Raw genomic sequence first — 12,575 nt, 5'->3', positions numbered from 1 at the left:
CACTTTACAGTACCTGGATGACATGTCTGCCGTGTAGCTTGAAGCCATTTTCAACTGATTATGTCTGATGATGTTTGTAGAACATTTTGGAACCAGATCAACTTGCTGTAGATTAAAAACAGTTGCAGTGTCTGTGCCTGGGTCTATAGTTCTAGTGACAGACTCCCTAAACTCACTATAATTTAGACTAACAGTGACAGCTCCTGCTTTCAGCAAAACTCAGTTGATTCTGGGTAAGATAAGATGAAATGAGCATTTGGCCATTCCCAATAACTAATAGTACTTAAAAATAATTCCATAAAAACAGAATACTTTAAACAGACATCCTGGCTCATCAAGGTAGAATTCTGACAGTAAGGGCCCAAGTACGCAACTCTTACTTGTGTAGATTCGTGTGAGTGGCACTACCTGCATAGATTTCCTGGATCCAGATCTGCCCTTGGGAACACACTCTCACAACTCCTATGAAAAAGTTAATGTGCTTGTTATGTGTGGTAGGTAGGATTGCTACCTTTAAACATTTAGAAATTGAATGTAAAGAGTAATTTATTGATATCTGACATTTTGTTCTGGTCTGTAGTGTTTTTTAGGTTAAGATAGAGTGTCCATTATGTTAATTTATGTCAGTAAAGTGCTTGGAAGTCAATATAGCTATCTGGAACCAGAGGACTAAAATCTTCTGTCACTGTAGAAAACTGTACTGCAGCCAGAAGTATTTTGGTACGGTTTCTGTCTGCTTGGAAGAAAATATTTGTTGTTAATATAGAAATGGTCCATTTAGGAATTCCTCATTGTCTCTTCAGTAGTGAGGAACCGGGATGAAACTGAATAAGCTGTGTTGTACTCAAAGTGAGGTACAGAAATGAACAGGTATGTACAAAGTTCTAGGAAAAGTGGTGTCAGACAGAAATTAAAAACAGTACTCATGAATATACATGCGTCCCATTTATTAATTATTAGAACAATACACCTGGTGAAGGAATACAGTGAAACAAATAAGTAAAATCTAATTTGCCAATCTAAAATCATTGACCCTTGTCATTTCTCTCCTGTTTTCTCTGTTTTCCCTTTTCTTGTTCTCTTTGTCCCTTTTTCTCTCTCACCTTTCGTTCTTCTTCTTTTCTTACCTGCTTCTTACTAAAAGGAATATTCCTCTCCATGTTGTGTCTCCCTCTCATCCCCCTCCCTGTCTGTTCTTTCCCTCTTCTCCCCTCTTGTACCTCTCAACTTTGGTTCTTTGTGAACCTTGGAGGCTGTCAAGTGAATCTTGTGTGTTAATCATTCCTCTTGGCAGCCCACTCACAAACCTCCATGCAGAGTAGACCACTGGTAAGCTCGGAGAGGTTAGAGGCTGATGTAGACAAGATGCAATCTCCATCCAATTCTGCAGTGCAATCCAATGGAGAAGAAATCTGTGGTTACACAAGAGACAATGAGGATTCTCTTCCCTCACCCAGACACCCCAAAGAAAAAAAGCTGCATCCAGACATCCCCGTGGGTTTAAAAATAGTAACCCCCATTTCCGTTCCTGCAGATGGCCCAGTCTGACCCTCTGAAATGAACCTTGAATATAAATCTCCCAGTAAGCTAGTTTTTAAAGAATTATTCTAAGACTGTGTGTGATGATCCCATCCCTCATGGAATAGAAAGATTCACAGTTTATCGCTAGATGTGGTGTCAGCTTGTTTCTGAACCCAGGGGTAAATACTTTAGGGCCAGCACTTGCGCATAGACAGCTCCTTTTGTGTTGCAATCCTTCGTCTCATCTACCTGAGCTGTTTTAAATGTGAATATTCTATACTGCTCCTGCACAGTTAATACTTTTACTGAATAGCATTGACAGCATATTACTGTCTCATCTGATACCAATGAGACCTTGACATGCCATCTTCCAGGAACCTTAAAATAAGAGTGTCTAGTGTATTCATACTGAGTTTGGCCTCGTTGGGAGCTTTATGGAAGTTCCATGATTATATTCTTACAAGCCTATTCTCCTCCCCATGGCATTAGAGAGGATTTCTGCAGTAACTCCCAGGAGACTTATGGAAGAGAGCAAACCAACTCTGCATCTACACACAGGCGTTGCACTTGTTTAACTAAGGTGGGATACTGCACTAATTAAGCTTAAACCTTTTTGACTTTGAGTGTAGACACTCTTATGCTGGTTTGAACATGGCTTACATATGTGTAGCTTATATCTGTTAAATAATACAATGGGGCAAGCTACACCAATATAAGCTCGGTTTAAACCCATGGAAGAGTGTCCACACACAAAGCTGAAGTGGTTTAAGTTTACTTGGTACAACATCACACCTTTACCTAAACCAACATAACTTTCTGTGTGGAGCAGATCTTGGTGAGATTTCATGAAAATGCATTTACTTGCAATACAGTATAACTTTATTACACAGTTCTACATTAGGCTGTCCTCTGACCTCTCTACTTCTGAGTATTGTCCTGCCTTTAAAAGCACTTTATAGTTCCGGTGCTACTTAAAGGTATATTTGCACTGCATTTGGAGTGGTGATTGCATGTAGACATGTGCCCAAGCTAGCTTTAATCTAGTCAATGCAGTGAAGGCACAGCATCATGGGCTTTGGCACGGGCTGCACAAGTCCACCCAAGATGCTGGGTACTTGGGCAGCTAGCCTGTGCTGAAGTCCATGATGCTTCACTGATTGGTGCTCCCTCTAGCTAGATTAAACCTAGCTCGGGTGTGTCTGTACCGTGCTGCAGTCACACCTCCAACTGCTACGTAGACAAGCTTTAGGTCTCTGACCTCATCTCTTTTTATGGTATTGCCCCTCTTGTTCCCTGTGTTCTCTGTCAACACTTTTACTTAGACAGCCTCTCAATTACTGTCCATCAGCTCCCCCAAAGTGACTTTTTCAAACTACTTATTCCATGAAGCTTTCCAGTCATTCTGTTTGTTTTTACTGTGCATTGTACTTACTCATGCCTTTAGACAGTAAACTTTTCAAGGGAGGGACTTATTTCTTGGCACCCTTCGTCTACTGCATAGCCCTTTGTTCACTTACAGTGCTATATAAATCATATTTTAAACTAGTCCAGAGGACAGTGGCTTTTGGACACTTCTGTTTTCATTTGACTCATCTTACTTTTCCTGCCATATGACATGTAACCTCTCTCTGATGTAAATTAACCCTATGGTAAGTGCTCAAAAACCTGTTATACCACCAATATAAACCATTAGCTACATTAAAAATTAAAAAAAAACAAATAGGAGATGAGTGAAAACCTGTAGACTAAGATTTGGGCTTGAATTTTAAAAATATCTATCTCAATTACAGTACCATAACATGGAAAAATATTTTTTTGGTTATGTCAGGCTGAGAAAAGCAAGGTTATTGGAGTTCAAAGGTAATAAAAAAAATCTTAATCTTACCAAAATTTCTTGTTAGAACTCCATCTGTGGTTTGGAACATTCTACTTATCAAGAATAGAGATCATGAAGTATTAAAACATGTAATTTCACTGTTGTTACAAGAAATTTTACCTTGAATCAGTAGAATGGGAGTGGTGATATTATTTATATAATATTGTAAAATTAGAAATACTGACTAAAGTGTGTATATGTGTGTGTGTGTATAGTTGATTTGGCTAGTTTCTTATTGGGAATGAAGAATAGTTTCTGTGTCCAAGAACTCTGAGATGCAATATATGTTTAGTAAAGAGAGCCTGAAAATCAGCACCCACTTTCTGGGTTAGAGAAGATATTCTGTACTAGAGAAGCGTTGTTGTCTGTTGCTATAACGGCTGCAGGAAATAAACACAAGTTGTATCGCTAGAGGTTGATGTTAGATTAAAATTGAATCACTCCAAATTTAAATTTTTCTTGAGATCCCTAATTTCAGAAGGGAACTACCTGTAGAGTAATACAATTCTCATTATTGTCATGAAGTAATTGGGAGCTGCCAGTGGTAAACAATCAGTAATAAATTCAGCAGTGCGTCCAGGAGGTGGCAGCATTCTACTACATGTAAAGTGCAACTGATGGAAAAATAAAAGCAAGAGTGCTCTAAATGCTGTGTTTGAACTGATTGAACTGACTGAAAAATAATGAACTGATCGAAAAAAATGAACTGATTGAAAAAGAAATGCAAGAGTGCTCTAAATGCTGTGTTTGTCGGCACTAAGGTTAATTTTAAATGTATTATTGTTTGTACAGCCTTTTTCATTATTGAATAGCTATGAAGGTTGAGTACATAATTTCAATCAAAGTTCATGCCACGCGCTTATGTCTAGTATGAGTCTGAAAACAAATATATGTTGATTGTTGCTCAGTATTCTTACTGGTGATAGTAAGCATTGCACTTAACAGGTCACGAGTATCTGTCTTTTAATCTTATTCCCACAAATGTGGGGTCTTTAGATTTTTATGAACTGTTCTTTAGAATAAGTTGCCATAATGAAAAATTCTTATGCGTGCATGACCGTACTTAACACAAACCAGTAGAGGGCAGCAGTGTATCGAGCAGTGATTGAGCAGTGATCTAACCTGCTTGCAAGTAGTTTCATGTCTACAGCTTTAAATAAATCACATTTTATGAGCGATAGATGCCACAAAAATACATGCTGCATGTATATTTATACTACAGCAATGTCTCTGTAGTTTGGAGGCAAATCTCTTAGCTGCTTGGCTGCCATGGAGCACGAACACTTGCACACAGACCATCTTTCAAGGTGTTTCCGCACTTCCAAAAAATGACAAACATGATCCATTAAGATAAGAATTTTAAAGAACCACATGAAGTCAAAGTTTCATCCAGAAGTCAACAAAATGTCTAAACTCATAAAATTATGTAAGGAATCCAGGCTCTGACACAACCTTAACAAAGTCATTTGCAATAATTTGACAATAAATTTCCCTGTAAGTTCCTAGCCTAAAGCACAGAGAATCCTTTGCTTTCTAACAGTCTTCTTTCAGACATTCCAGATTTTAAAATGCTAAGTACAAGTTGGGTCTTGATGCAGCCTGATGGCCTCCTAAAGGCAATTTGAGAGCTGACAGAGATCCCGGAAGCTGAAAAGGCTTCCATCAAGAACTTGACATTGAATGTATCGTGTCATACAGATGGTAACTCAGAGGAGTGAGAGCTGCCATTTACAGCACCGATGACAACAAATGCAGAGATCAGTGGGATTTTAAGATTGCTTTAATATGACTGGCACCTAGCAATTTAGCTCACATTGTTTGTGACAGGGTGTCACTCTGGCACTTGTCTGAGATGAATGGTAGAGTTTTTAAAGCATGTAACTTCCTCTTTTGGGGAAATAAAAAAGCATATGTATCAATGCAGAGAATTAGGAATCAGCTGTAAAAGAATGTGTAAGAAAATGTTTTGCTAAGCATGTTAAAGTCATAGTCTGGCAATGATCAATAAGAAAATAAAATCTCCTTCTTGATCAGTAAATGAGGATATGCCCTGTGCAAAACTCCAGTTATTGAACATCATTTGTAAGCATTTACACTTAGAATCTCCCTGTTGTGGTAGCATGGTGCCATCTTAGCTTTGTGGTTTTCTTCAGGTTAGTCAATACACGTTTGCTATGTGCAGTTACCGGGAGAAAAAAGCTGAGCCTCAAGAACTACTGCAACTTGACGGATACACGGTGGACTACACTGACCCGCAGCCAGGTAGGAGGAAAGGTGACAGGCTTTTGCTAAGAGATGAAGCTTGTCACATTTATGAAACTGCAAAATATAGCTGCAAAATCAGATCCTTATTTTTCTATCTTTGTGACTGGTTGTCTTATACATACGTTTGTGTTTATACTGATCGTTATCTATTCAAAACTTGAAAACCACACAGCCTCTAAGTTGATTTGGGGAAACCGGCTGAAGATGAAATATTATCAAATTTCTTTCTTAATGGCACAGAGGCTGGCATTTTCACAGGAACCTAAGTGGGTTAGGTACTCCCAGTGAAATCAGTAGGAACTGAGTTTCTAACTGAGCTAGTCTCCTTTGAAAATCCCAGCCTAAATCTTCAGATTATTCTCCATTAACTGACACACACACACATAGACCCCTCCTATGCCAACCAGTGTACCTTTTTTCATTATAAAAAAAATACTTACAAGACCAGAGTATCATTTTCACTGATCAGGCTTTTCCAGGGCCTTTCCTGTACTTGTTTGTGTACACAATAGTCCACTTCCTGATCCCTTTTCTCATGTTGAGTAGCACCACACCTTACTGATTTCAGTGGGACTACTTGGCAAGGACAGTGCTACTCAGCATGAGTATCGGGATCTGGTGCTCTGTGATGAGTTGTGGCACTGTATTCCAATGTGAGCAGATCGGATATGCTACTTTGGGCTGTTGGAAGCTCAGCTGTTCTCCAAAGATGACCAGCTCAGCTTTATGAAGAACCAGGAAGGACCACACCACTCTAAGTGTGAAATCATGGCCACAGCAGTGTCAGTAAAACTCCCATTGGATTAAATGGGTCTGGGATTGTCCAGATCGAGATTACTGTAGACAGAGGACTGCATGTATTCGTCCCTCCTAAATGGGCTTCAGCAAGTAGCCAGAAAATAGATGCCAAGGGTCTGATTCTGTTACTCCAGGTTTACACTGTTGTAACTGAGGTCAGAACCTGGCCCCAAATTAGGGAGCGAGAAAGAAACAAACATTCACCCCCTGGAAAAGAGAAATGAATGAAGACCTGTCCCCACCCCGAGTCTCATTTCGAAGATGAGAATTGGTAGTGGGTTCTATTTAAGGGCTCGACAGTTCACGGGAGTTTTGCTTGAAAAAAGACTACAGCACCTGGCCCAAACAGCTGGGGTCAAGAGAAGGGCTGGTAAATGTTACATATAACTGACATCTAGCTTCTGTAAAAACAATCTAATGCACCATTTTAATGTTAAGATCAAACCGTTTGAAAAGTTTCTTAAACCCTTTGACACACATTGTGCTCCCAGCAACACCAGTGCAACTTGTTGACTCTACAGTCCATCGAGGTCTACTGGAGTAACTGAGCGCAGCTGATACACACACACGGACATAGATATCCAATGTGTCACCTAGGGAAGTGCTGAATTCTCCGTCACTGGCCATCTTTATATCAAGATTGGATGTTACTTTTTAAAAGGAATGTTTTAGCTCAGTGGGCTGAAAACAGGAATCACTGGGTGAAATTCTACACCCCGTGTTATGCAGGATGATCTGTTCTGCTGTTAAGCTCTGTGAATCTGTGTTACCATGTTAAAATATTTTGTTTTTTCTCCTGCCAGGTTTGGAGGGTGGCAGAACATTTTTCAATGCAGTGAAAGAAGGAGACACAGTGATTTTTGCAAGCGATGATGAACAGGACCGTATCCTGTGGGTCCAAGCCATGTATCGGGCCACCGGCCAGTCCCACAAACCTGTGCCACCGACCCAAGTTCAAAAGCTTAATGCTAAGGGAGGAAATGTGCCCCAGCTAGATGCCCCAATCTCTCAATTTTGTAAGTAAATAAAGTTCTCCTAGACAGCAGAAGTCTCTGATGGAAAGAGTTTCTGCACTGATGTGAATAAATATTCGGACACAAAATTCCAACTTTTTGAAATATTTTTTTGTGATTTCTAAGCTGCTTTTACATCAGTGAATTCATAACCAGTTAACCTTGTGTTTGACCCACAATCAAACCCAAGAAACAAATTATGTGGGGAAATTGTAAAACGAGTATCTTAAAGTGCAATACTTGATACAAGAGAGATTCTGGGAGAAACATTTTCAATAGGGCTAAAGCCCAATCTCCTCTTTTGCGGGAATGCTTTTCCCATCCACGAGAAGAAAGTCACAGGTCCAGATCAGCAAACTTGATTTGCACCTGAGGTCGGGTACCTAGAGGTGCAGGTGCCCAGATTTACACCCACAATTCAATTGCACATTCAAAAACATAGGTACAAATTGTGAAGGTGGAAAACACACCCACAAAAGGAGGCTCCCTGTTGAAAACTTAAACTATGGGAAAGCATATAGCATTTTTAATAGGTTGCTTTTACAGATCTGGTAGATGTGAATTTTCATCTTATAACTCTTGATTATCTGCACACGCTGTGTGTTTGTTTATAGTTTGCTTAATTTTATATTTAACATGATTCTTTTTTTCTTCTCACTATGATTTGATTTTAAACTAAACAAAAATTCCATTATTTAAACAATCATAAGAAGCCAACACAAGTCAAAAAAGATGAATGAGGTGGATATTTTTTTGGGAACAGATCTTAGTACCACCTTTCACAGCTCTTAATTGTATCTCGCTTTAACTTCAACAAGAATTATTCATGTGCATCAAGAAGAGACTGAAACCATTAGGTAAAATAAGGAAAAGACCATAAATTCCTCAGGAAATTCTTCTAATTAAATCAACTTTACATTTAAAATTGCAGAGCCATTAAAATAGTATCCATAGAACTGTAATTGTTTCGAATATTTTGGCATGATCAAGGAATTTAGAACTATATTTTCCATAAATGGTGACATCTATTTAGGGTTAAGATAATTTGGGCTTTTTTTAAGAAAATCAGGATTTAATATACTAGTCTCAGGATTTAGAAGAACTATATTTCCAGTCCCCACAGAATACAGTTGTGGGACATGTAGGACATGTGGGCTATTGGACCTCTTTTACTATGCTTCATATGCTTGCATATTTTGGACTCTTCTCTGCACCGCATAGCTCGTGTCCCCTTACAACATGAATGAGAACATAGCATGGTACACCCTGGTCAATGCATATTAAGTGTTTTCCTTTCTGTGGTCCTGCTCCTGACCTTACAGAGTCAAAATTCCCATTGACCTGCAGGGTCATTGACTTAACTAAGGACTGAAGGATTGGACCCTAGAATGGCATGGGGCCATGAAAGAAAGTATAGATAACTGGCTAAAAGGAGCATCTTACACGGAGGGAGATTTAACCCACACGGCTAGTGCTTATTCAGTAGGTCTGTCTGGGGCATGGTGATCTTGGTGCAATCACAAGGATCATATTTTCACCCACTTGAATTGTTTGTCAAAAGGTTTTTCAAAATCCCATCCTCCTTGCATCCGTTTGTGGAGCAACACTTTGTTGGTCAGTAGCCATTTTCATAAGTGTCAAGTATCTGCAGCAAGGAAGAGGGATGAAGCAAGGAGCTGAGTGTGGCTCCCTTATGCTAGGGCTGGTTCAGTGCCAGGTCTGGCACATTATAGGGCAGCCTCAGAGCTACTAGCTGGTAACATCCTGTAAGGGGCTGCCTGTTAGCATGATTGCTATAGACTGGCAGCACTCCGGACACACCCCTTCTCTTCCCAACGTAACCCTATCCCAGACCTGGCATTAGAGCTGGCGATGCCAGCCAAGGAGTCTTTTGGGGGGAGGGAATCTGGGGGAGGGAATCTGGCCCATGTCTTTGCAGGTCCCCGTTCTCAGACACATGTATCCTTAACAAATGTACACTATTCAGAGGCATTTGCAGTAGGCCTTTCCCACAAACTTACAGGGACTGAAGACAAAGACTATCAAGTGGTGTAACTAAGAGCCACACTCTGCCCATGGTCAGGGCCCGCATCCTGTCCTGTGTGACCTCAGCATGCGCAACCAAGGGGCTGAGTAAGCAGTACTGTACCCACTGTACTTATAGGTAAACTGAGATGGAGAGAGGTTCAGCGATTTGCCTGTGACTGAGTGGCAGGGTCAGGAACAGAACACAGGAGTCCTAGCTTCTTCTAACCATTACACAACCCTCCATCAAAGACTTGGGCCGCGCCCCTTTATTCTCCCATGCTCCGTATATTCCTGTATACTATCCATACATAAAGCTGTAGAAACTCCACAAGTCTGAACTTGCACTTTCCTTCTCATTCTTCCACCGAGGCTGGGTTCTCTCCTCCCCCTCCCACCTCAAGAAGCCAGGATCTGAAACCCCTAAACTCATCCTCTGTGATCAAGCAGAGTAAAGAGCCAGCCATGCAGAGCCCTCTGTTCTTCTCAGGTCCTTGGTCCATCCTCACCAGCTTAGAACCAGAAGCCTTTGGCCTCTACGCTACCACCAAGACTCGTTAGCAGAATGGTTTCCACACAACTTTTTCTGTTATTGGAGCCCCTTACTGCTAAAGTAGCTAAAAATCTCATCAAGGGGGTCATTCCAAAGTGCAGAGTCTGGAACCCAGACAAACTTCTGCTTATTTCTTCCACGGTATCTAGATGAACGGGTCCTCCTACACAAGTGACTAGGGGAAAGAGGAAAACATGCCAGAGCCCAGATTCATCCACGCATTTCAGAGGCTCTCTGCTGATGGCAACAGTAAGGAACTAGGACCAATAGCTTATATTTGTATGCCTGTCTGTATATCAGTGTATGTTCTGTGGACAAAATACTGTGCTCGTTTAAAAGATCATTGGGTAGTAAAATACATGCAGCTTAAGTCATAAAAAGCAGAAGAGAGTCCTTCATGCACACATGATGTTCATACAGTCAAGTGTTTTGATTATAGATAGAGATCTGGATTAAATCTTTTAAATTCTAACAAATTAAGTATTGCATTTTAAAAGGGGTTTTGGTTTGCTGGGGGTGGGTTGTTTTATTTGTTTTGTTGCCTGCAGAAAGGTAAGGACTATTGTTAAGCACTGTATTCTTGTGCATTTAACTATATACCTTGCAGATCTTAGTTTTTCTTGCTTATTATAGTGTAAAGGTCTTGGCAAATGAAGCACTTGCAAGAAAGTAAATGTTAAAGCCATTTCTCTATAAGTTGTTTTGTTATTGCTTTCATGGACAGAGTAAGCTGCTTAAAGATGGTAAAACTGTTTTCTGTTATACACACACACACACACACAAATCCAACACTCCAGTCTTGTTATGTAGCTGTCTGTTAAACAGAAACTTGAGAACAACACATTTTGCAGTGGGGAAACTTGGGAGTAATACTGAATTCATTTGGTTCCCACCTAATTTGACTTAGCAAATATAAACTTTATGCATTACTCAACTTGTCTTCTAACTGGCTAGCAACACTTGACTTTGAAATAAACAAACAGCTCTAAGCAAGGGGGGAGTGTATTTTTTGTGCAATTTAAATATTGGAAAAAAATAGATCCTGCTATTCATTAATTTGTGTATGACTCTACAATCCCTTTTACGTGGGTGAAACTGCACCTGTGAGACTGAGAATTTCTGCTTTTTTTTATTGTTGTTTTGCTACAATTTAGAAAAATAAAATACACTAACACAAAGCTCTACTTGTTCTCAAATATTTGCATTTATAAGAGAAAAATCCCAAAGCCATGCTTGTTTACTGTTGAAATGATGTACAGTACTGTAGTTAATAATGCTGCCAAGATATATTACACCCTTTGGCAATATATTAAGCTTCATAAAAGTGGTCACTTGTATGGGAGTACCAATCTTTGTCCATTCTATGTCAGTAGTACATTAAACCCCCCAAAAATCATACTCAGCTTTCATTTTTTGAAAAAAATTTCTTTTAAACGTTAAAGATTGGTCAGTAATTGTTTTACATACCACTTGTGATTATACTTCATTTTTAATGTGTGTTATATTTAATGGCTGTTAACCACATCATATACCAAGAGTTGGCTGTTTTGAGATTGTAATTATTTGTTCCAACATAATAAATGGCTAGGTTTATTGAGCTTCATAAGAAATTTTCAGCTGTAAGTGTCGTTGTTCTTTTGGGGGATTTTTTTAAAGTTTTCCTTTTCATTCTTTGCTTGAACCCAAGTACTTTAGCGCTAGGTTAGGGTTCCTGTCTGCTTTCCTGAGCCTTGTTGCTAGTCTTTATGTTATTCTGGTTTGTTCCTTCTTACCCTGCTAACTTCTAGCTGGACTCAAGGGTAAGTGCTTCCCTGTAGCTAGCACAGCTCAGATAATCAGACTAGATTATCTGACATATGCAATGTGCTTATTTTTCACTTAAATCTTTCTCATGTTTAGATTTTGTAGTAAAACTTTCCATGTTATTTTCCTGAATTTAGGTTTGAAATGTAAGTTTCCATACTGAAATTAGGATGCATGTGATGTTTGCATAATTGCCTTCTCTCCCTGGCTTTCACATTGGCATCAAGTGATCCTCTTAGTAAAGCCAATCATTAACATTTCCTATTTTTCATTCCAAGACGTAAATATTAATTAACATCACAATAAATCTGTAAATAATGCCTTTTTTTGTTTCATGGAATTTACATCTAGTTGACTGCTTAATGCCTGAAAACAGATCATTTTGCACTCTATCATTTTTTTCCGTTCCAATTATTAGCATGGTGTAGTGCACCAGCAGTGTGGGGGTAACCATGGACACCTCAAAGAATAGAAAGGTAGGGTAGTAAACCTGAAGAGGCCTAACTGAGCAAGACAAGGTGTGCTTCAAAGAAACAAATCTCAAAACAGAAAGACATTCCTTGCACATCCAAGCATGAGTCTTCATGGCTTGACAGTTTCTGATCATGTAAAATCAAGAGTGGGTTATTCTGAAAGCAAACTGTAGCTCTTTGTTTACTCTAGATATTTCCAGACAGGAAAGACAATCCACTATGAGTTAAAATAGTTTAGTCACAGTAGG

The 12,575-nt window shown here is 39.4% G+C and overlaps 1 protein-coding gene across 14 annotated transcripts in view; it reads left to right on the top strand.

The window, feature by feature from the left end:
- The window catches only part of CADPS (calcium dependent secretion activator), a 374,509-nt gene that overhangs the window by 231,918 nt on the left and 130,016 nt on the right, over positions 1-12,575 (top strand). For all 14 annotated transcript variants that reach the window (XM_074957378.1, XM_074957382.1, XM_074957385.1 and 11 more), the window contains exons 10-11: positions 5,551-5,659; positions 7,264-7,476. In XM_074957378.1, the coding sequence (XP_074813479.1) occupies positions 5,551-5,659; positions 7,264-7,476 (322 nt within the window). The remainder of the gene's footprint in view (positions 1-5,550; positions 5,660-7,263; positions 7,477-12,575) is intronic.

This window comes from Natator depressus, chromosome 7 (genome assembly GCF_965152275.1).
Source record: "Natator depressus isolate rNatDep1 chromosome 7, rNatDep2.hap1, whole genome shotgun sequence".
Taxonomy (NCBI): domain Eukaryota; kingdom Metazoa; phylum Chordata; order Testudines; family Cheloniidae; genus Natator; species Natator depressus.
This window is presented reverse-complemented; position numbering and strand designations above follow the sequence as displayed.